Source organism: Amborella trichopoda, chromosome 12 (assembly GCF_054954075.1).
Source record: "Amborella trichopoda isolate Santa Cruz 75 chromosome 12, AtrichopodaSantaCruz75HAP2 v2.0, whole genome shotgun sequence".
NCBI classification, from domain to species: Eukaryota; Viridiplantae; Streptophyta; class Magnoliopsida; order Amborellales; family Amborellaceae; genus Amborella; species Amborella trichopoda.
In genome coordinates, this window is record NC_142347.1 from 1,686,238 (window position 1) to 1,712,635 (window position 26,398).

A 26,398-nucleotide genomic window follows, 5' to 3' on the forward strand; every position below is an offset into this window, starting at 1 on the left:
ATGGTTTTTTTTTTTTTTTTTTGACAAAAAATGTTCATTCTATCCAACAGGTATTGTTTTCCTCTAAAGAATCAAGAGATGATGGGTTCTCTATCTGACGACTTGCCTAATGAGCTTGTAGAAGAAATCCTTATGAAGTTGCCTGCATCTTCTATCCTTAGTTTCAAGAGGGTGAGCAAATCTTGGTACAACCTCCTCTCCTCACCTCGTTTCATACACCTCCACTCCCTCACACCTCAATCTCCCTCCCAACCTTTTGCACTCTTCCACCCATCCTCCCACAAAAAGCCCCCTGTTTTCACCATCTCCCTCAAACACCATGAAAACATCATGCAACTATGTGAAATATCCCATAGCTCTTCATGGATGCCAAGAAGTATCAAATGTAGCAATGGCATACTTTGCATATTAACAAACATGGGTGCCTTCTGCATTGTCAACCCTGCAACCGGCCAATCCATCCGTCTTCCGTGTATCCATGGCCTGCGTGTAGAGTATTTTGGATTCTACTTCAGCCCCCGAACCTGCAAATTCAAGGTGTTGGCAGTGTTGGCAGTACTCTCAACGAGAATTATTGGAGATTACGCGGTCTTTGACTCATCAATCGGAAAATGGGAATTCTTCGACAACATAGAACCAATCAAAGCTCTAATCTTCAGCTCTCTAGATCTCAAAACCATCGGACATACATGTTACAACTACAATAACTTCAACATCCCGTATGATATGAACTTGATTGGTTTTGACAATTGGGACTCAAAAATGAAAGTGAGAATTGTTATCCATTTCTAAAGGTTGTCGTTGGGAAGGATATATTGATGGGTTATGGTGATAAGATGTTAAGTTATGGGATTGAGAGTGGGAGGTTGAATGGCTTGTTACCAAGTGAGGAGGGATTATCTAAGGGTGATATTTTATCCTACAAACCCACTTTATTTGCTTGGGAGTGTGATGATGGTAAGAAAGGAAAAAGGGAGTAAAGGTGGTACGAAGAAGATGAGCCTTGCTCAATCATGCCCAAGTGGAAAGAGAAGAAGACATCTTCCATCACATGGCTCACTATAGCTTTCAATATGGTTTGGTGGGTTTCCCATAGTTAGACTCATGTACTATAATTCTCAACATGGTTTGGGTTGGTGAGGGAGTACACAATTTTGAGTTGATTGTTTTATTATGTTCCATTTGAGTAGAATTTATGAAGAAACTTTGGCTGTAAATATTTCCCAATATAATTTTAATGGATGGCTCTTTATCTGTCTCTTCTAGCTTATAATTGATTTCTGTGTGAATGATCGGTCTCTCTCGTTGTTTTTAAATTTTGTTTTATGACTGTCTTGTGCCAATGAAAACTGACAAGGCACACACAATTCCACATGCTCACATCTACCAGTGAGTACTGATTTGATCAGAAGAAATTCCATATGATACAACTCTCTCTCTCTCTCTCTCTCTGTGCCTGCACACACACATATTGGGGGAAAAAAAAAAAAGACAACTTAGGCGAAACAAGAAAAGGGAAATTACAGCAGAATTTCAAAATGCAAGCAAACTAAGATGCTTTGTATTATGATCACAAACCCTATTTCACCCTCAAACATTTGGCATTACCTGTGTACGACTTCTTTTCTAATATATTTCATTGCATCCCTTATGCTTTGATCTAGCAATAGACACCCAGTTCGTACGTGGTAGCCTTCAAACTGGGCCCTGCATGACGGTTTCTTATTGACCTAAATCTTTAGGCTTTTAGTTTAGGTTCATGATCTTCCATCAAAGTGATAAAGCATTGGCCCGAAATTTGTCCTGAATTTGTAGGGTTTGATTTCCCCAACCCCATTCTCGATAAGAATAATGGCGTAGCTGAAATAAATGTATCTAGACATGGCCGAATCCACTTGAGGCTGATTTATTCGACCTCGCCCTATGGGCAAGGTATGTTTTTCTGTATGCCAAATTTTTTTTATTATATAGAGTTAATGTATCATATTTTATTTAAACACACCCACAGGGTCTGCCGGGTAGTGCGCAAGTTCATTTTACGCTAGAGTGGGGGATTGAATCCCACCAAGGCCTTACTTTTGTTTTCTCTTCTTACAAGAGTTTAGAAAGAAGTGTCAGATGAGGAATCGACCCAATAACCTCTCACAAAGAGGCTCTCTAAGAGCGGAGATACAAACCAACACATCATTTGTCGTTGGTTGCAAGCAAAGTAAAGGCTATAAAAGATAATGGTGTGGTTTGTATAAGGCCGAGGCCCCAAACAATCAAAGCAAGGCGCACCTATAAAGTAGCGAAAGATGTTATTCAAGTACTGAAAATCTTTGTGATGACTTGAAAATTTATTTTTTCATCTAACTATGTAATTTAAATATTCAAAAATAGTGTAGATCGAGCATATCTTTAAAACACTCGAAAATCTTGAAAATTACGGACCTGAAAATGCGTTTCAAGATGCACTATTTGCAACACTTGAAATCCAAGAAAAGTAGGCATAGCGTTCATGATCATTATGGAAAAATTCCGAAAGAAAAAACTATGGCCGATTGGCGAATAACATTTAATAAGGTTGAACTGAGGTTGTTATTGCAAGGGGCAAACATAGCTCTTAATGTGGTCAAAGAATAGTTGCCGAGGGAGATTATCAACGAATGTGTTTAAGTAAGTGAATAGGGAGATAGGGGTTCCTTGGTTATTGAAAATGTTGTGGGATTCGACAGGATAGCAAAAGATGGTGCGCAAGAGCAAGAACTAATAAATTGTTGACAAGAAAGATGTTTTATAAATACTGTATATTGTGGATGAGAGGCGGGTTTTTATAGGAAGGATTTACAACCTCTACAACTTGCTTTCTGAAGGTGTGTGTTTTATGAGTCCAATGGTGTAAAAGTATATTGTACTTTGACATGCTACAGTAAAATGTTAGCCATTCTTCAAAATAAAATAAAATAAAAAACAAAGATTATTCTCCACTATGACATGTCCTAGAATACACACAACACACACCAAATAATATGTGTGCATACCATGCAACCAATCATTCTCAAATCACAATGACTCATGTGAGCAACGAGGGTACAATGTGTATGGTAACGGTTTGGGATTAGGGAAGGGACATCACCATCAAAATGTTAGACTGAACAGTGATGGATTACCTGATGGTTACAGGTTATCCATCAAATGTGTCATTACATTGAACTGTGTGGACTACTGCAACATCATCACTATCTAAATCACAATAGGAAACTTGAAGAAAAAAAGTTGAGATTGGGATAACCCTTCCGTGGAATTTGTGTCATATTACACGAACCCGTACATGAATTTACATTATATCTATATTGCAATTACATTTCCCCTTCACCAATACCTGTGGCCTCAAGGCATTTGGTTTGACCTTCATTTGGCACAAATATTCTCTTGGACCTAATGAATAAGCTCATAAAAACATTAAAAGAACCCTAGAAAAGTAAGGTTTTTCTTCTCATGGACAACTAAAGTAGACTTTTAAGAACTCAAAATCAATTCTTTTTAATTATTTAGTGGTGTGAGGCAATATATGAAATTTGGGGTCCCTTGGGGCCTCAATCTAATAAGTTATTTCATTTGTGAAATGGATGGCTTGCATTTTTAGGGTTTCATTCCCAGAAAACTCCAATTTCTAGTGTTCTTCCAAAAAAAAAATTCACGATTGTCCATTCCCTAATGGTGTTGAGCAAAAGTTAGGGATGTTGTTGCAGTCCACTCTTGAGCATAAGAAATATTTTCCATATACATCTCCTAGGTTATCATAGCCAACCCCTGCTCTCTGTCTTAACTCTTTTTCTTTCATTTACTTCCTCAAATTTGACTGTGCATATTTCCTTTCTATCCCCTTGTATTTTGCTCTTTTTTTTTTTTTTTTTTTTGAGGGGGATAATTAAGTGGAGAAGGCAAGCCCCCACCTGTTTTTCATCAAATAGTTTAGGAGTTAGTTTTATTAAGATGTTGCTAGGGTGGTGTCTATGGGAAAAGAAACCATAATATGGTGACTTGCGTGTGGGGCTGTTACCAAAACAACCCAGCCCTTTTCCCTTGTTCCCTATTTTTTTTATCTATAGAGACACTAATATGTTAAATCTCACCTCAAAAATTTATGTGGGTATCGTTCCTCTATCTCATTATCAATTTATTATTCTTTTGTGTTCTTCCAAAAAAAAATCACCATTGTCCAATCCCTAGTTGTGTGAGCAAAAGTTAGGGACGTCGTCGCAGTCCTCTCTTTATGATACGCAATATTTTCCAATGCATCTCCTAGGGTATCATTGCCGACCACTACCCTCTATCTCTACTCTTTTGCCTTCTTCTGCTTCCTCAAATTTGTTCGTGCATATTTCTTTTCTATTTCCTTATTTTGGTTTCTATTCTTTGCTTCTTCTTTTTTGCATAATTCAGTGGGGAAGACAAGCCCCTACCTTTTAATTTTTCAAATAGATTAGGAGTTGGTTTTTTGAAGGTGTTAGTGGGGTGGTGTCAATGTGAATGGATTAGAAGTTAGTTTCTTGAAAGTGTTAGTGGGGTGGTGTCAAAGGGAATGGAAACCACGACGTGGTGACTAGGGGTAGGGGTGCTACCACCATGATCCCATCTCCTTTCCCTTGTTCTCTAGTTTTTGCATATCATGGTTTTGATTTCTTAAGGTCATTAGGTGTATTTTCAGATATCATATCTTGGGTATTCATATCCTCAAAATATCTAATATCTAGCATTTGCTCATTCTATAAAAAAATTGGAATTAGCATAATCCAAGGCAATGAGAAAGCTAGCTTTTGCACGGGGGCTCATGCCTCCTCCCATTTTTATTTCTAACTCCTTGTAATAATGATATTATTATATAGTTACAATATTTTATATTTAATAGTTATTTTTATTATATTTAATAAAATTATTATTGTCGTTGTTGTTGTTGTTATTATTATTATTATTATTATTATTATTATTATTATTATTATTATTATTATTGAGCCAGCATCTCTATGTTTAGGACACTCATTCATCTCTCAAGATCAAGATCAAGAAACACGTGGTCACCAAGCTTTCAATTAAAAACTCTTTCTCTCTCTATAATTTATCTCACTAAAACCCACCCGTCTAATAAAACTCCCACTCATACGATCAATGCAAACATATCCTTTATATATGTTTTTCCTGCCTTTTCTCATAAAGAAGTAATACGGGAATCGAGAGAGAGAAAGCCATACGAAGACTTCTTTGCATCAAGGTGAGTTCAATCTTTTTAATCTTTTTGTTTTTCTTAATTGAGTTCATCACCTTATAATCAGTATTATGGGTTTGTATGTTTTAACCTTTCATCAAAACCTTTAATCCCCCGTATACCATTTGTTGTTACTTGGGTGATTCTCTCTCTGTTTTCATTTTCTATTTGCTGGTTTAATCCGTCAACAACTAAATTCGGCCTTTTCAACTGTTTTTTTTTGCAATTGTTTAACCAGAAAATTTTATTTTTATCTTCTTCTTCTTAATTTAATTTTGGGAGAGAGAGAGACAGATTGTAAAATCATAACTCTCTCGCTCTCTAGGTACTCGCCCCACACTCTCTCTCCCTTTAACCGAGTCTTCACTCTCTCTTACCTGGTTATGTTCATTTTATGGATTTTTCTTCTTCTTTTTTTTGACTGGTTATGTTTATTCTGCCGCTTTTTTTTCTTTTTGTTTTTTAACAAGAAATGTTCATTCTATCTAACAGGTATTGTTTTTCTCTCTATCAAGAGATGGGTTCATTATCCGGCGACTTACCTAATGAGCTAGTCGAAGAAGTCCTGCTGAAGCTGCCTGCACCTTTCATCCTTAGCTTCAAGAGGGTTTGTAAATGTTGGTACAACCTTCTCTCCTCTCCTTGCTTCCTACACCTCCACTCTCGCACTCCTCATTCTTCCTCTCAACCTTTTGCACTCTTCCACCCATCTTCCCACAAAAAGTCTCCTATTTTCACCATCTCCCTCAAACACCATGAACACATCATGCAACTCTCTGAAGTACCCCATTGCTCTCCATGGATGCCAAGAAGTATCAAATGCAGCAATGACATACTTTGCATATTAACAAACAGGGGTGCCTTCTGCATTGTAAACCCTGCAACTGGCCAATCAACCTGCCTTCCCCATATTCATGGGCTACGTGTAGTAAATTTTGGATTCTATTTCAACCCCCAAAATTGCAAATTCAAGGTGTTGGCAATGCTTTCAGTTAGATTTATTGGAGGTTACAAGGTCTTCGACTCATCGATCGGAAAATGGGTAGAGCCAATCAAACCTCTAATCTTCAGCTCGCAAGAACTTAAGTCCATCGGACATACATGTTACATGTACAACCGCTTGAACATGCGAGAACGGATTGGTTTTGAGATGTTGAAAGAGGGTCTCAACTCCATTGGACATACAGGTTCCATGCACAACCACTTCGACACCATAGAGCTGATTGGTTTCGACATGTTGAAAGAGGAGGTAGAAATCATCCCAGCACCACCGAAGTTCCTAAGAGAGTGTGATGATCATGTTGCGGTGATGGAATGGGATGGTGGTGTTTCACTCGCAGCCGTGAGCCTTAATTTGGAACTGAGGTTGTGGGCTCTAAGAAAAGAGAAGAAATGGGAGAAGGTGGTGGATGCAGATTTGGGGGAATTGGGGCTCAAACGTAAAAGTGAGAACTCTTATCCATATCCAAAGATTGTGGTTGGGAAGGATATTTTGATGGTTTATGGTGATAGGATGGTAAGTTATGGGATTGAGAGTGGGAAGTTGAACAGCTAGTTATCAAGTGAGGAGGGATTATGTGATGGTAATTTTCTATCCTATAAACCCACTTTTTTATCATGGGAGTATGATGCTGGTAAGAAGGAAAAAGAGAGTAAAGGTGGCAAGAAGAAGAGGAACCTTGCTCATTCATGCCCAACTGTAAAGAGAAAAAAGACATCTTGCATGGCATAACTCACCATAGTTTTTCAACATGGTTTGGTGGTTTCCCATGGCTAGACTCATGTAATATGTTTTTGGTTATCATACTTAGAATCATGCAATATGGTTGTCCGAGTTGGACTTGGGTAGACTCATCTAATATGGTTGTTTCAGTTGGGATCGGTGAGCGACTGCACAATTTTGAGTTAGTTGTTTTCTGATGTTCCATTTATGTTGAATTTATTTGAGAAAGTTTGGTTGTAATTATGTTCGGTTATCTTTTTTTCTCTTTCTTCTTGCTTCTATCTCTCTCGATTTCTTTTTTTAAAATTTTTTTTATGTCCGTTTCATGCAAATAAAAATTGAGTGCTTTATCGAGCGATGAGAATTGATTTGATTAAAAGGGAATTCCATGTGATACAATTCGCTAAAACATTCGATCACTCATCAGCATCCAATCAACAAGTTGGATGACAAGTGGGATGGTGAAAGAAAGAGAGAAGGTCCACCACAAAATTACATGACCTTGATGGTGATCCACAATCTCTTTCCATCACCGTCCAATCTACCAAACGGATTGTTGGACGACCCCGATAACTACAAATCCAATTTGGTGAAACATTCCATTTCTTTTTCTTCAAATTAGATTGGAACAAGTGATATCGAAAGATTTATATTAATCGATGTTTGCAAACTCGGTTTGGGACTGTTTCGAAAGGAGTGACTCGGCCAAGTCTTAGTGGACTCGGTTGAGTAATTTGTACAAGAAAAAAAAAAAGGTTATAAAGTAAAAATAACAAGGTAAAATTTTTGTTTTAAAAAATTAAAAATCGGCAAAAATTAAATTAAGTCACAGAAATTATTTGAAACCGAATAGTATATAAAAGGTAAAATATTGAAATTCTTGATTTATGCCTTGATATATTAAGAAATTATATAAATTAAAAATAAAAATTGGAGCACGTGATAAGAGAAGTTCTCAACTCATCAGAAAAACCGTATAAATAATATAAAATGTATTTTTAAATCATTTATTGAAGATCTCTTTACAAAATTGTGTGTTTTTTAGTAGTTTTTAACAGGGGACGAGTTGGGCCCTAGAACTTGCCTCGGCATTAGGCCGGGTGGACTCGACCAAGTCCTTGAGCTTTGCCAATAACTATTGACCCCTCAGTCCCATAATATTTTTTAATCAATAAAGTTCCTCAATTCATCCTCTGAAAAAGTAAATTTTTTTGGATAAATCAGTTGTAAGATTTTAATTGAGGGAGCAGTGATGCAGTCGGTATCACCATAAGCAAGTGTTATGAATAATTTTCAAGATTTTTTATCTGAGATTAGAATAATAACTTTTTAAATAATAAGATTCACACTTGAAAGTAGAAACTGTTTGATTTGATACACTACTTCATCCTAAAAAATCGACGTGCCTTATTTATTAATATACTATTTTGTGGCTGTAATATTTTTATTATGTTTAACTTTAAAAAAACAAAGTTAATAATGAAGATATTTAAAACATGTACAAGGTGTTATATTATTTATAGTTAAATGAAAAAAGAAAAGCTTAAAATTAGAAGTTCGTCTTATATGTATATGGAGCCTTATTTTTCGAGACTTAATAAGGAGAGATCTTAGTAATTATTTTAAAGATCATGCCAACTATTTTAAAACGATAAAAATTAGCAATTCAAAGATGAAAAATAATCAATTAATCCAGGAATTTCTTTCAACGATGTATGGAAAGAAAAATCGTTTGGGAAACTAATATAAACTATGTTTCAAATCCCTCGAATTTAAATATTTTAAAACCCCAAAACAATAAAGTTAAACAATAATAATTCAATAAATTACAGAAATGATATGGAAATTAAAAATAAATGTTGAATAACTTCAACAGATCCGATCTCAAGGCACCCATAAACTCGGGGAATTCATAGTAACGAGGGTTTCCTAATCAATGCAATGATTACAAATAGAAGCATAGTAGCGTTGAGGGGGCTGTGGTTTGTAAAAAGCATCAACCTTAATCAATCCAATTAAGGCGCACCTCCAAAGCTCATCGAAAGACGTAATTTTGGTCTAGGAAATTTTAACGATGACTTGAAAAACTAATCCACTTCTAATTTTGAAATTTAAAACTCATAAAGGGTACAGATCGACTAGACCACAAACACATAAAAATCTTGAGAATGGAATTTCTTTTTGTTCTTAAAATTTTTCTTTTTATATCCAAAATCTCGAGGTATAGATGATCAATTAGAGGGTTTTTCATCACCAAAATAACATTTTGCGTTGCAAATTTGAGGTGTCTTTTTTCTACAGTTTAAGGTTGCAACCTTATATAAACTTTTCCGTAACATCTTGATATATGCAAATCAAATGGAGCAACACAATAAAAATTTGTATCACTTTCTCTACGACAAGGTTGTTTGGGTTTTTTCACGACAATTTATTGGAATTTCCACATTTGCCTCCCTTGAGGCTGAACCATCTATGTAAATAGTAGTAAAGCTCATGTAATAACTCATGGGTAGTAACTTTTTCGTTCCTAGGAAAATATCAGAAGTAAACATTTTATTTAGCCATTAGATAAGGTTTTTCATGAAATTTTAAAATAAGCCTTGTCTTCAGCGTTTCGAAAAGCTTTTCTTGATATTGTTGGCCACAGATTGAAGAAAATCTTTTCTTCGATCCCATTCAACAAAATGGTCAATGCCTCCAATTTGGAAACAAAAGTTCATTTTCGACGTGGATGACAACTTTGGAGAAGTTACTGTTGAAATTTAGCAGAAGCGTGGTCTCTTCTTATTAGATAGGCTTCTTGGCTCAGCCTCCGATCATCTGAGCAACTTGATTAAAGACAGTGATTGGGGGTTCGCACCGATGCTTCTTAGGTGTCTTTCAGGCCAAATTCGAGGCCAGATGAATGTGAGTTCCGCCTTGGCCAAATTCAAATTCGAGGCCAGGTGAATCTGAGTGCCTGCCGCCTATAGACATATTAAGGAGGATGGGCTATTGGAGAGAGATGAGAAAAAGAAAGGCGCGATGGTGAAAGAGAAAAGAAGAATTGAGGTTGGGGATGAGGACTCAAGAGAGAAAGTCTTGTCATGTACTTCTATGTTTTGTTCTTTGTAAAGTATCTAAACATTCTAGAGAAAAAAATTATCTCTAATTTTATAGAGACAAATTACCTAAAAGTTTTTAGAGAAACAATCTCAAAATTTATACAAAACTACTATTTCAAATTTTATGTTTTAGAGAGAAAAACTATCTCAAAAGTTTCAGGGAGAGAAATATCTGACATTTTAAGTATTAGAGAGAGAAACTACATAAATTTTACGTATTAGAGAGAAAAACTACACAAATTTAAAGTTTTAGAGAGAAAAAGTACATGAAAACATGATAAACTAGACGGCCCTTATCCATGGCCTCAGCAATAGTGGGAAACTAAAGAAAGTTTTTGAAGTTTTATCCATGGCCTCAGCAATAAAGAGAGAGTAAAGCAAGTTTTCGAAGTTTTAGAGAGGATGATTGCCCGAAAATCAAAATGTTTGGAGGGAGGGGGCTGGCTAGTTTTGGGGATAGGAGATAGTTATATACCCTATATGTTTGGTGTTTGCATTATCGGAAAGGGTAACTTGGAAAAAAATAAAACCTTTTCGGACAAATACGTGATCCGATTTTGTAATTGATCACTAAAATTTAGGACAAATGTGATCCCATTTATAATTGACTCAATATTGTCCCTATGTAAATTTCTCTAATATTTATTAATAATATATAAAATTAAATTAAATCATTATATGCTTATAATATTAATCTATAATCATAATGTTTATATGTATTATTAGGGATTGTATATAATGAGACCACTTACTTTTGACACAAGGTGGTCACAATTCCTTACAACCATTTGATTTGAAATTTAATAGCTTGGATGTGTTACAAAGTTCGAAAAAATATCTTTTAAAATTTGAGCTTGATCGATGAAGTAATTATAGCGACCCAATTTTACATCCAATTATCAAAATTAATGTAACTCCCTCATACCAAAAGTAATGGTCTCGTTCTATACTTCTCTTATTATTATTTCTCTTGTAAATATAATCGTCTAAAGATTATTCCCCTTTGCTGCTTCCCAAAATTTCATATTCCAAAAAAAATCCTCCAAAATAGTTGTTCTAATCGCGTAGTATGCACCCGTGGGAGCATAGTAAAGTTTGTTTCAAAAGAAAATAGAATATGATAAGTTCGTTGGAATCAAAACTTCCGCGCTCATTCATCTCCATCTTACTTGCGTTTCTTAGGACACTCATTCATGTCTCAAGATCAAGATCAAGATCAAGAAACCCGTGGGCACAAGTTTTCAATTAACAACACTTTCTCTCTCTCTAAAACCCACCCGTGTAATAAAACTCCAACCCATTTCCCATACGATCAATCGAAACCTATATTTAAGGATATCTCTTTTTTCCAGTCTTTTTTTTCTCATAAGAAAGTCATACTGGAATTTAGAGAGAAAGAGAGAAAGCAGTAAAGAGTTCTCTGCATCAAGGTGAGTTCTCCTTGTAGATTTGTTTCCTTTTCATCTTAATTCTGTTTTTCTTAATCGAATTCGTCACCTTATAATCAGTATTGTGGGTTTCAATTTATTAGTTTTCATCAGAATGTTTTTCAGGCCCATATGCCATTGTTTCTTGGGTGGTTCTCTCTCGGTTATGCTGTTTCTTGAATGTATGGAATTGTGCTTTTTTTTTCCTTCTCATTGCTTCACAAAATTTCAAGATTATTGAGCAAATGGGTTTTCATTTTCTCTTTGATGGTTTAATCCCTCAACAACAAAACTCTGCCTTTTCAACTGTTTTTTTGTGCGATTGTTTAACCAGAAAAATATCTTTTTATCTTCGACTTGCCTAATTTATTTTTGGGGTAGGGACAAAGATTGTAAGATCTTGACTCTTTCTCTCGGTACACACCCTCTCTCCCTCACCCGTTATCTTTAAGTGGGTGTCTCTCTCTATTACCTGGTTATGTTCATTCTATGGTTTTTTTTTTTTTTTTTTGACAAAAAATGTTCATTCTATCCAACAGGTATTGTTTTCCTCTAAAGAATCAAGAGATGATGGGTTCTCTATCTGACGACTTGCCTAATGAGCTTGTAGAAGAAATCCTTATGAAGTTGCCTGCATCTTCTATCCTTAGTTTCAAGAGGGTGAGCAAATCTTGGTACAACCTCCTCTCCTCACCTCGTTTCATACACCTCCACTCCCTCACACCTCAATCTCCCTCCCAACCTTTTGCACTCTTCCACCCATCCTCCCACAAAAAGCCCCCTGTTTTCACCATCTCCCTCAAACACCATGAAAACATCATGCAACTATGTGAAATATCCCATAGCTCTTCATGGATGCCAAGAAGTATCAAATGTAGCAATGGCATACTTTGCATATTAACAAACATGGGTGCCTTCTGCATTGTCAACCCTGCAACCGGCCAATCCATCCGTCTTCCGTGTATCCATGGCCTGCGTGTAGAGTATTTTGGATTCTACTTCAGCCCCCGAACCTGCAAATTCAAGGTGTTGGCAGTGTTGGCAGTACTCTCAACGAGAATTATTGGAGATTACGCGGTCTTTGACTCATCAATCGGAAAATGGGAATTCTTCGACAACATAGAACCAATCAAAGCTCTAATCTTCAGCTCTCTAGATCTCAAAACCATCGGACATACATGTTACAACTACAATAACTTCAACATCCCGTATGATATGAACTTGATTGGTTTTGACAATTGGGACTCAAAAATGAAAGTGAGAATTGTTATCCATTTCTAAAGGTTGTCGTTGGGAAGGATATATTGATGGGTTATGGTGATAAGATGTTAAGTTATGGGATTGAGAGTGGGAGGTTGAATGGCTTGTTACCAAGTGAGGAGGGATTATCTAAGGGTGATATTTTATCCTACAAACCCACTTTATTTGCTTGGGAGTGTGATGATGGTAAGAAAGGAAAAAGGGAGTAAAGGTGGTACGAAGAAGATGAGCCTTGCTCAATCATGCCCAAGTGGAAAGAGAAGAAGACATCTTCCATCACATGGCTCACTATAGCTTTCAATATGGTTTGGTGGGTTTCCCATAGTTAGACTCATGTACTATAATTCTCAACATGGTTTGGGTTGGTGAGGGAGTACACAATTTTGAGTTGATTGTTTTATTATGTTCCATTTGAGTAGAATTTATGAAGAAACTTTGGCTGTAAATATTTCCCAATATAATTTTAATGGATGGCTCTTTATCTGTCTCTTCTAGCTTATAATTGATTTCTGTGTGAATGATCGGTCTCTCTCGTTGTTTTTAAATTTTGTTTTATGACTGTCTTGTGCCAATGAAAACTGACAAGGCACACACAATTCCACATGCTCACATCTACCAGTGAGTACTGATTTGATCAGAAGAAATTCCATATGATACAACTCTCTCTCTCTCTCTCTCTCTGTGCCTGCACACACACATATTGGGGGAAAAAAAAAAAAGACAACTTAGGCGAAACAAGAAAAGGGAAATTACAGCAGAATTTCAAAATGCAAGCAAACTAAGATGCTTTGTATTATGATCACAAACCCTATTTCACCCTCAAACATTTGGCATTACCTGTGTACGACTTCTTTTCTAATATATTTCATTGCATCCCTTATGCTTTGATCTAGCAATAGACACCCAGTTCGTACGTGGTAGCCTTCAAACTGGGCCCTGCATGACGGTTTCTTATTGACCTAAATCTTTAGGCTTTTAGTTTAGGTTCATGATCTTCCATCAAAGTGATAAAGCATTGGCCCGAAATTTGTCCTGAATTTGTAGGGTTTGATTTCCCCAACCCCATTCTCGATAAGAATAATGGCGTAGCTGAAATAAATGTATCTAGACATGGCCGAATCCACTTGAGGCTGATTTATTCGACCTCGCCCTATGGGCAAGGTATGTTTTTCTGTATGCCAAATTTTTTTTATTATATAGAGTTAATGTATCATATTTTATTTAAACACACCCACAGGGTCTGCCGGGTAGTGCGCAAGTTCATTTTACGCTAGAGTGGGGGATTGAATCCCACCAAGGCCTTACTTTTGTTTTCTCTTCTTACAAGAGTTTAGAAAGAAGTGTCAGATGAGGAATCGACCCAATAACCTCTCACAAAGAGGCTCTCTAAGAGCGGAGATACAAACCAACACATCATTTGTCGTTGGTTGCAAGCAAAGTAAAGGCTATAAAAGATAATGGTGTGGTTTGTATAAGGCCGAGGCCCCAAACAATCAAAGCAAGGCGCACCTATAAAGTAGCGAAAGATGTTATTCAAGTACTGAAAATCTTTGTGATGACTTGAAAATTTATTTTTTCATCTAACTATGTAATTTAAATATTCAAAAATAGTGTAGATCGAGCATATCTTTAAAACACTCGAAAATCTTGAAAATTACGGACCTGAAAATGCGTTTCAAGATGCACTATTTGCAACACTTGAAATCCAAGAAAAGTAGGCATAGCGTTCATGATCATTATGGAAAAATTCCGAAAGAAAAAACTATGGCCGATTGGCGAATAACATTTAATAAGGTTGAACTGAGGTTGTTATTGCAAGGGGCAAACATAGCTCTTAATGTGGTCAAAGAATAGTTGCCGAGGGAGATTATCAACGAATGTGTTTAAGTAAGTGAATAGGGAGATAGGGGTTCCTTGGTTATTGAAAATGTTGTGGGATTCGACAGGATAGCAAAAGATGGTGCGCAAGAGCAAGAACTAATAAATTGTTGACAAGAAAGATGTTTTATAAATACTGTATATTGTGGATGAGAGGCGGGTTTTTATAGGAAGGATTTACAACCTCTACAACTTGCTTTCTGAAGGTGTGTGTTTTATGAGTCCAATGGTGTAAAAGTATATTGTACTTTGACATGCTACAGTAAAATGTTAGCCATTCTTCAAAATAAAATAAAATAAAAAACAAAGATTATTCTCCACTATGACATGTCCTAGAATACACACAACACACACCAAATAATATGTGTGCATACCATGCAACCAATCATTCTCAAATCACAATGACTCATGTGAGCAACGAGGGTACAATGTGTATGGTAACGGTTTGGGATTAGGGAAGGGACATCACCATCAAAATGTTAGACTGAACAGTGATGGATTACCTGATGGTTACAGGTTATCCATCAAATGTGTCATTACATTGAACTGTGTGGACTACTGCAACATCATCACTATCTAAATCACAATAGGAAACTTGAAGAAAAAAAGTTGAGATTGGGATAACCCTTCCGTGGAATTTGTGTCATATTACACGAACCCGTACATGAATTTACATTATATCTATATTGCAATTACATTTCCCCTTCACCAATACCTGTGGCCTCAAGGCATTTGGTTTGACCTTCATTTGGCACAAATATTCTCTTGGACCTAATGAATAAGCTCATAAAAACATTAAAAGAACCCTAGAAAAGTAAGGTTTTTCTTCTCATGGACAACTAAAGTAGACTTTTAAGAACTCAAAATCAATTCTTTTTAATTATTTAGTGGTGTGAGGCAATATATGAAATTTGGGGTCCCTTGGGGCCTCAATCTAATAAGTTATTTCATTTGTGAAATGGATGGCTTGCATTTTTAGGGTTTCATTCCCAGAAAACTCCAATTTCTAGTGTTCTTCCAAAAAAAAAATTCACGATTGTCCATTCCCTAATGGTGTTGAGCAAAAGTTAGGGATGTTGTTGCAGTCCACTCTTGAGCATAAGAAATATTTTCCATATACATCTCCTAGGTTATCATAGCCAACCCCTGCTCTCTGTCTTAACTCTTTTTCTTTCATTTACTTCCTCAAATTTGACTGTGCATATTTCCTTTCTATCCCCTTGTATTTTGCTCTTTTTTTTTTTTTTTTTTTTGAGGGGGATAATTAAGTGGAGAAGGCAAGCCCCCACCTGTTTTTCATCAAATAGTTTAGGAGTTAGTTTTATTAAGATGTTGCTAGGGTGGTGTCTATGGGAAAAGAAACCATAATATGGTGACTTGCGTGTGGGGCTGTTACCAAAACAACCCAGCCCTTTTCCCTTGTTCCCTATTTTTTTTATCTATAGAGACACTAATATGTTAAATCTCACCTCAAAAATTTATGTGGGTATCGTTCCTCTATCTCATTATCAATTTATTATTCTTTTGTGTTCTTCCAAAAAAAAATCACCATTGTCCAATCCCTAGTTGTGTGAGCAAAAGTTAGGGACGTCGTCGCAGTCCTCTCTTTATGATACGCAATATTTTCCAATGCATCTCCTAGGGTATCATTGCCGACCACTACCCTCTATCTCTACTCTTTTGCCTTCTTCTGCTTCCTCAAATTTGTTCGTGCATATTTCTTTTCTATTTCCTTATTTTGGTTTCTATTCTTTGCTTCTTCTTTTTTGCATAATTCAGTGGGGAAGACAAGCCCCTACCTTTTAATTTTTCAAATAGATTAGGAGTTGGTTTTTTGAAGGTGTTAGTGGGGTGGTGTCAATGTGAATGGATTAGAAGTTAGTTTCTTGAAAGTGTTAGTGGGGTGGTGTCAAAGGGAATGGAAACCACGACGTGGTGACTAGGGGTAGGGGTGCTACCACCATGATCCCATCTCCTTTCCCTTGTTCTCTAGTTTTTGCATATCATGGTTTTGATTTCTTAAGGTCATTAGGTGTATTTTCAGATATCATATCTTGGGTATTCATATCCTCAAAATATCTAATATCTAGCATTTGCTCATTCTATAAAAAAATTGGAATTAGCATAATCCAAGGCAATGAGAAAGCTAGCTTTTGCACGGGGGCTCATGCCTCCTCCCATTTTTATTTCTAACTCCTTGTAATAATGATATTATTATATAGTTACAATATTTTATATTTAATAGTTATTTTTATTATATTTAATAAAATTATTATTGTCGTTGTTGTTGTTGTTATTATTATTATTATTATTATTATTATTATTATTATTATTATTATTATTATTATTGAGCCAGCATCTCTATGTTTAGGACACTCATTCATCTCTCAAGATCAAGATCAAGAAACACGTGGTCACCAAGCTTTCAATTAAAAACTCTTTCTCTCTCTATAATTTATCTCACTAAAACCCACCCGTCTAATAAAACTCCCACTCATACGATCAATGCAAACATATCCTTTATATATGTTTTTCCTGCCTTTTCTCATAAAGAAGTAATACGGGAATCGAGAGAGAGAAAGCCATACGAAGACTTCTTTGCATCAAGGTGAGTTCAATCTTTTTAATCTTTTTGTTTTTCTTAATTGAGTTCATCACCTTATAATCAGTATTATGGGTTTGTATGTTTTAACCTTTCATCAAAACCTTTAATCCCCCGTATACCATTTGTTGTTACTTGGGTGATTCTCTCTCTGTTTTCATTTTCTATTTGCTGGTTTAATCCGTCAACAACTAAATTCGGCCTTTTCAACTGTTTTTTTTTGCAATTGTTTAACCAGAAAATTTTATTTTTATCTTCTTCTTCTTAATTTAATTTTGGGAGAGAGAGAGACAGATTGTAAAATCATAACTCTCTCGCTCTCTAGGTACTCGCCCCACACTCTCTCTCCCTTTAACCGAGTCTTCACTCTCTCTTACCTGGTTATGTTCATTTTATGGATTTTTCTTCTTCTTTTTTTTGACTGGTTATGTTTATTCTGCCGCTTTTTTTTCTTTTTGTTTTTTAACAAGAAATGTTCATTCTATCTAACAGGTATTGTTTTTCTCTCTATCAAGAGATGGGTTCATTATCCGGCGACTTACCTAATGAGCTAGTCGAAGAAGTCCTGCTGAAGCTGCCTGCACCTTTCATCCTTAGCTTCAAGAGGGTTTGTAAATGTTGGTACAACCTTCTCTCCTCTCCTTGCTTCCTACACCTCCACTCTCGCACTCCTCATTCTTCCTCTCAACCTTTTGCACTCTTCCACCCATCTTCCCACAAAAAGTCTCCTATTTTCACCATCTCCCTCAAACACCATGAACACATCATGCAACTCTCTGAAGTACCCCATTGCTCTCCATGGATGCCAAGAAGTATCAAATGCAGCAATGACATACTTTGCATATTAACAAACAGGGGTGCCTTCTGCATTGTAAACCCTGCAACTGGCCAATCAACCTGCCTTCCCCATATTCATGGGCTACGTGTAGTAAATTTTGGATTCTATTTCAACCCCCAAAATTGCAAATTCAAGGTGTTGGCAATGCTTTCAGTTAGATTTATTGGAGGTTACAAGGTCTTCGACTCATCGATCGGAAAATGGGTAGAGCCAATCAAACCTCTAATCTTCAGCTCGCAAGAACTTAAGTCCATCGGACATACATGTTACATGTACAACCGCTTGAACATGCGAGAACGGATTGGTTTTGAGATGTTGAAAGAGGGTCTCAACTCCATTGGACATACAGGTTCCATGCACAACCACTTCGACACCATAGAGCTGATTGGTTTCGACATGTTGAAAGAGGAGGTAGAAATCATCCCAGCACCACCGAAGTTCCTAAGAGAGTGTGATGATCATGTTGCGGTGATGGAATGGGATGGTGGTGTTTCACTCGCAGCCGTGAGCCTTAATTTGGAACTGAGGTTGTGGGCTCTAAGAAAAGAGAAGAAATGGGAGAAGGTGGTGGATGCAGATTTGGGGGAATTGGGGCTCAAACGTAAAAGTGAGAACTCTTATCCATATCCAAAGATTGTGGTTGGGAAGGATATTTTGATGGTTTATGGTGATAGGATGGTAAGTTATGGGATTGAGAGTGGGAAGTTGAACAGCTAGTTATCAAGTGAGGAGGGATTATGTGATGGTAATTTTCTATCCTATAAACCCACTTTTTTATCATGGGAGTATGATGCTGGTAAGAAGGAAAAAGAGAGTAAAGGTGGCAAGAAGAAGAGGAACCTTGCTCATTCATGCCCAACTGTAAAGAGAAAAAAGACATCTTGCATGGCATAACTCACCATAGTTTTTCAACATGGTTTGGTGGTTTCCCATGGCTAGACTCATGTAATATGTTTTTGGTTATCATACTTAGAATCATGCAATATGGTTGTCCGAGTTGGACTTGGGTAGACTCATCTAATATGGTTGTTTCAGTTGGGATCGGTGAGCGACTGCACAATTTTGAGTTAGTTGTTTTCTGATGTTCCATTTATGTTGAATTTATTTGAGAAAGTTTGGTTGTAATTATGTTCGGTTATCTTTTTTTCTCTTTCTTCTTGCTTCTATCTCTCTCGATTTCTTTTTTTTAAATTTTTTTTATGTCCGTTTCATGCAAATAAAAATTGAGTGCTTTATCGAGCGATGAGAATTGATTTGATTAAAAGGGAATTCCATGTGATACAATTCGCTAAAACATTCGATCACTCATCAGCATCCAATCAACAAGTTGGATGACAAGTGGGATGGTGAAAGAAAGAGAGAAGGTCCACCACAAAATTACATGACCTTGATGGTGATCCACAATCTCTTTCCATCACCGTCCAATCTACCAAACGGATTGTTGGACGACCCCGATAACTACAAATCCAATTTGGTGAAACATTCCATTTCTTTTTCTTCAAATTAGATTGGAACAAGTGATATCGAAAGATTTATATTAATCGATGTTTGCAAACTCGGTTTGGGACTGTTTCGAAAGGAGTGACTCGGCCAAGTCTTAGTGGACTCGGTTGAGTAATTTGTACAAGAAAAAAAAAAAGGTTATAAAGTAAAAATAACAAGGTAAAATTTTTGTTTTAAAAAATTAAAAATCGGCAAAAATTAAATTAAGTCACAGAAATTATTTGAAACCGAATAGTATATAAAAGGTAAAATATTGAAATTCTTGATTTATGCCTTGATATATTAAGAAATTATATAAATTAAAAATAAAAATTGGAGCACGTGATAAGAGAAGTTCTCAACTCATCAGAAAAACCGTATAAATAATATAAAATGTATTTTTAAATCATTTATTGAAGATCTCTTTACAAAATTGTGTGTTTTTTAGTAGTTTTTAACAGGGGACGAGTTGGGCCCTAGAACTTGCCTCGGCATTAGGCCGGGTGGACTCGACCAAGTCCTTGAGCTTTGCCAATAACTATTGACCCCTCAGTCCCATAATATGTTTTAATCAATAAAGTTCCTCAATTCATCCTCTGAAAAAGTAAATTTTTTTGGATAAATCAGTTGTAAGATTTTAATTGAGGGAGCAGTGATGCAGTCGGTATCACCATAAGCAAGTGTTATGAATAATTTTCAAGATTTTTTATCTGAGATTAGAATAATAACTTTTTAAATAATAAGATTCACACTTGAAAGTAGAAACTGTTTGATTTGATACACTACTTCATCCTAAAAAATCGACGTGCCTTATTTATTAATATACTATTTTGTGGCTGTAATATTTTTATTATGTTTAACTTTAAAAAAACAAAGTTAATAATGAAGATATTTAAAACATGTACAAGGTGTTATATTATTTATAGTTAAATGAAAAAAGAAAAGCTTAAAATTAGAAGTTCGTCTTATATGTATATGGAGCCTTATTTTTCGAGACTTAATAAGGAGAGATCTTAGTAATTATTTTAAAGATCATGCCAACTATTTTAAAACGATAAAAATTAGCAATTCAAAGATGAAAAATAATCAATTAATCCAGGAATTTCTTTCAACGATGTATGGAAAGAAAAATCGTTTGGGAAACTAATATAAACTATGTTTCAAATCCCTCGAATTTAAATATTTTAAAACCCCAAAACAATAAAGTTAAACAATAATAATTCAATAAATTACAGAAATGATATGGAAATTAAAAATAAATGTTGAATAACTTCAACAGATCCGATCTCAAGGCACCCATAAACTCGGGGAATTCATAGTAACGAGGGTTTCCTAATCAATGCAATGATTACAAATAGAAGCATAGTAGCGTTGAGGGGGCTGTGGTTTGTAAAAAGCATCAACCTTAATCAATCCAATTAAGGCGCACCTCCAAAGCTCATCGAAAGACGTAATTTTGGTCTAGGAAATTTTAACGATGACTTGAAAAACTAATCCACTTCTAATTTTGAAATTTAAAACTCATAAAGGGTACAGATCGACTAGACCACAAACACATAAAAATCTTGAGAATGGAATTTCTTTTTGTTCTTAAAATTTTTCTTTTTATATCCAAAATCTCGAGGTATAGATGATCAATTAGAGGGTTTTTCATCACCAAAATAACATTTTGCGTTGCAAATTTGAGGTGTCTTTTTTCTACAGTTTAAGGTTGCAACCTTATATAAACTTTTCCGTAACATCTTGATATATGCAAATCAAATGGAGCAACACAATAAAAATTTGTATCACTTTCTCTACGACAAGGTTGTTTGGGTTTTTTCACGACAATTTATTGGAATTTCCACATTTGCCTCCCTTGAGGCTGAACCATCTATGTAAATAGTAGTAAAGCTCATGTAATAACTCATGGGTAGTAACTTTTTCGTTCCTAGGAAAATATCAGAAGTAAACATTTTATTTAGCCATTAGATAAGGTTTTTCATGAAATTTTAAAATAAGCCTTGTCTTCAGCGTTTCGAAAAGCTTTTCTTGATATTGTTGGCCACAGATTGAAGAAAATCTTTTCTTCGATCCCATTCAACAAAATGGTCAATGCCTCCAATTTGGAAACAAAAGTTCATTTTCGATGTGGATGACAACTTTGGAGAAGTTACTGTTGAAATTTAGCAGAAGCGTGGTCTCTTCTTATTAGATAGGCTTCTTGGCTCAGCCTCCGATCATCTGAGCAACTTGATTAAAGACAGTGATTGTGATTAAAGACAATGATTGGGGGTTTGCACCGATGCTTCTTAGGTGTCTTTCAGGCCAAATTCGAGGCCAGGTGAATGTGAGTTCCGCCTTGGCCAAATTCAAATTCGAGGCCAGGTGAATCTGAGTGCCTGCCGCCTATAGACATATTAAGGAGGATGGGCTATTGGAGAGAGATGAGAAAAAGAAAGGCGCGATGGTGAAAGAGAAAAGAAGAATTGAGGTTGGGGATGAGGACTCAAGAGAGAAAGTCTTGTCATGTACTTCTATGTTTTGTTCTTTGTAAAGTATCTAAACATTTTAGAGAAAAAAATTATCTCTAATTTTATAGAGACAAATTACCTAAAAGTTTTTAGAGAAACAATCTCAAAATTTATACAAAACTACTATTTCAAATTTTATGTTTTAGAGAGAAAAACTATCTCAAAAGTTTCAGGGAGAGAAATATCTGACATTTTAAGTATTAGAGAGAGAAACTACATAAATTTTACGTATTAGAGAGAAAAACTACACAAATTTAAAGTTTTAGAGAGAAAAAGTACATGAAAACATGATAAACTAGACGGCCCTTATCCATGGCCTCAGCAATAGTGGGAAACTAAAGAAAGTTTTTGAAGTTTTATCCATGGCCTCAGCAATAAAGAGAGAGTAAAGCAAGTTTTCGAAGTTTTAGAGAGGATGATTGCCCGAAAATCAAAATGTTTGGAGGGAGGGGGCTGGCTAGTTTTGGGGATAGGAGATAGTTATATACCCTATATGTTTGGTGTTTGCATTATCGGAAAGGGTAACTTGGAAAAAAATAAAACCTTTTCGGACAAATACGTGATCCGATTTTGTAATTGATCACTAAAATTTAGGACAAATGTGATCCCATTTATAATTGACTCAATATTGTCCCTATGTAAATTTCTCTAATATTTATTAATAATATATAAAATTAAATTAAATCATTATATGCTTATAATATTAATCTATAATCATAATGTTTATATGTATTATTAGGGATTGTATATAATGAGACCACTTACTTTTGACACAAGGTGGTCACAATTCCTTACAACCATTTGATTTGAAATTTAATAGCTTGGATGTGTTACAAAGTTCGAAAAAATATCTTTTAAAATTTGAGCTTGATCGATGAAGTAATTATAGCGACCCAATTTTACATCCAATTATCAAAATTAATGTAACTCCCTCATACCAAAAGTAATGGTCTCGTTCTATACTTCTCTTATTATTATTTCTCTTGTAAATATAATCGTCTAAAGATTATTCCCCTTTGCTGCTTCCCAAAATTTCATATTCCAAAAAAAATCCTCCAAAATAGTTGTTCTAATCGCGTAGTATGCACCCGTGGGAGCATAGTAAAGTTTGTTTCAAAAGAAAATAGAATATGATAAGTTCGTTGGAATCAAAACTTCCGCGCTCATTCATCTCCATCTTACTTGCGTTTCTTAGGACACTCATTCATGTCTCAAGATCAAGATCAAGATCAAGAAACCCGTGGGCACAAGTTTTCAATTAACAACACTTTCTCTCTCTCTAAAACCCACCCGTGTAATAAAACTCCAACCCATTTCCCATACGATCAATCGAAACCTATATTTAAGGATATCTCTTTTTTCCAGTCTTTTTTTTCTCATAAGAAAGTCATACTGGAATTTAGAGAGAAAGAGAGAAAGCAGTAAAGAGTTCTCTGCATCAAGGTGAGTTCTCCTTGTAGATTTGTTTCCTTTTCATCTTAATTCTGTTTTTCTTAATCGAATTCGTCACCTTATAATCAGTATTGTGGGTTTCAATTTATTAGTTTTCATCAGAATGTTTTTCAGGCCCATATGCCATTGTTTCTTGGGTGGTTCTCTCTCGGTTATGCTGTTTCTTGAATGTATGGAATTGTGCTTTTTTTTTCCTTCTCATTGCTTCACAAAATTTCAAGATTATTGAGCAAATGGGTTTTCATTTTCTCTTTGCTGGTTTAATCCCTCAACAAGTAAACTCTGCCTTTTCAACTGTTTTTTTGTGCGATTGTTTAACCAGAAAAATATCTTTTTATCTTCGACTTGCCTAATTTATTTTTGGGGTAGAGAGAAAGATTGTAAGATCTTGACTCTTTCTCTCGGTACACACCCTCTCTCTCTCACCCGTTGACTTTAAGTGGGTGTCTCTCTTTCTCTTACCTGGTTATGTTCATTCTATGGTTTTTTTTTTTTTTTTTGACAAGAAATGTTCATTCTATCCAACAGGTATTGTTTTCCTCTAAAGGATCAAGAGATGATGGGTTCTCTATCTGACGACTTGCCTAATGAGCTTGTAGAAGAAATCCTTATGAAGTTGCCTGCATCTTCTATCCTTAGTTTCAAGAGGGTGAGCAAATCTTGGTACAACCTCCTCTCCTCACCTCGTTTCATACACCTCCACTCCCTCACACCTCAATCTCCCTCCCAACCTTTTGCACTCTTCCACCCATCCTCCCACAAAAAGCCCCCTGTTTTCACCATCTCCCTCAAACACCATGAAAACGTCATGCAACTCTGTGAAGTACCCCATAGCTCTTCATGGATGCCAAGAAGTATCAAATGTAGTAATGGCATACTTTGCATATTAACAAACAGGGGCGCCTTCTGCATTGTCAACCCTGCAACCGGCCAATCCATCCGTCTTCCGCGTATCCATGGCCTGCGTGTAGAGTATTTTGGATTCTACTTCAGCCCCCGAACCTGCAAATTCAAGGTGTTGGCAGTGTTGGCAGTACTCTCAAAGAGAATTATTGGAGATTACGCGGTCTTCGACTCATCAATCGGAAAATGGGAATTCTTCGACAACATAGAACCAATCAAAGCTCTAATCTTCAGCTCTCTAGATCTCAAAACCATCGGACATACATGTTACAACTACAATAACTTCAACATCCCGTATGATATGAACTTGATTGGTTTTGACATGGTGAAAGAGGAGGTAGAGATCATACCAGCACCACCAAAGTTCCAAAGAGAGGGGGACGATCATGTTGCTGTGTTGGAATGGGATGGTTGTGCTTCTATCGCAGTTGTGAGCTGTAGTTTGGAACTAAGGTTGTGGGCTCTAAGAAAAGAGAAGAAATGGGAGATGGTGGTGGATGCAGATTTGAGGGAATTGGGACTCAAAAATGAAAGTGAGAATTGTTATCCATTTCCAAAGGTTGTGGTTGGGATGGATATATTGATGGCTTATGGTGATAAGATGTTAAGTTATGGGATTGAGAGTGGGAGGTTGAATGGCTTGTTACCAAGGGAGAAGGGATTATCTAAGGGTGATATTTTATCCTACAAACCCACTTTATTTGCTTGGGAGTATGATGATGGTAAGAAAGGAAAAGGGAGTAAAGGTGGTACGAAGAAGAGGAGCCTTGCTCAATCATGCCCAAGTGGAAAGAGAAGAATACATCTTCCATCACATGGCTCACTATAGCTTTCAATATGGTTTGGTGGGTTTCCCATAGTTAGACTCATGTACTATAATTCTCAACATGGTTTGGGTTGGTGAGGGAGTACACAATTTTGAGTTGATTGTTTTATTATGTTCCATTTGAGTAGAATTTATGAAGAAACTTTGCCTGTAATTATTTCCCAATATAACTTTAATGGATGGCTCTTTATCTGTCTCTTTTAGCTTATAATTGATTTCTGTGTGAATGATCGGTCTCTCTCGTTGTTTTTAAATTTTGTTTTATGACTGTCTTGTGCCAATGAAAACTGACAAGGCACACACAATTCCACATGCTCACATCAACCAGTGAGTACTGATTTGATCAGAAGAAATTCCATATGATACAACTCTCTCTCTCTGTGTGTGCCTGCACACATCCATATTGGGAAAAAAAAAAAAAGACAACTTAGGCGAAACAAGAAAAGGGAAATTACAGCAGAATTTCAAAATGCAAGCAAACTAAGATGCTTTGTATTATGATCACAAACCCTATTTTACCCTAAAACATATGGCATTACCTGTGTACGACTTCTTTTCTAATATATTTCACTGCATCCCTCATGCTTTGATCTATCAATAGACACCCAGTTCGTACGTGGTAGCCTTGAAACTGGGCCCTGAATGGCGGTCTCTAATTGACCTAAATCTTTAGGCTTTTAGATTAGGGTCATGATCTTCCATCAAAGTGACATAGCATTCGCCCGAAATTTGTCCTGAATTTGTAGGGTTTGATTTCCCCAACCCCATTCTCGATAAGAATAACGGCATAGCTAAAATCAATGTATCTAGACATGGCCGAGTCCACTTGAGGCTAATTTATTCGTCCTCGCCTTATGGGCAAGGCAAGTTTTTCTGTATGCCAAACTTTTTTTTTATATAGAATTAATGTATCATTTTTTATTTAAACACACCCATTATATAGAATTAATGTATCATTTTTTGTTTAAACGCACCCAAAGGGTCTGCCGGGTAGTCCGCAAGTTCATTTTACGCTATAGTGGGGGATTGAATCCCACCAAGGCCTTACTTTTGTTTTCTCTTTTTTCAAGAGTTTAGAAAGAAGTGTCAGATGAGGAATCGACCCAATAACCTCTCACAAAGAGGCTCTCTAAGAGCGGAGA

General features: G+C 36.0%; 1 protein-coding gene across 1 annotated transcript; it reads left to right on the forward strand.

The window, feature by feature from the left end:
* The first annotated feature begins 23,315 nt into the window (after window positions 1–23,315).
* On the forward strand, window positions 23,316–25,452 carry LOC105420610 (putative F-box protein At5g62660). The gene has a single exon (XM_011624881.2). It carries the CDS (start codon window positions 24,036–24,038, stop codon window positions 25,257–25,259), a length of 1,224 nt encoding a protein of 407 aa, XP_011623183.2. The 5' UTR covers window positions 23,316–24,035; the 3' UTR covers window positions 25,260–25,452.
* Window positions 25,453–26,398: the final 946 nt, after the last annotated feature.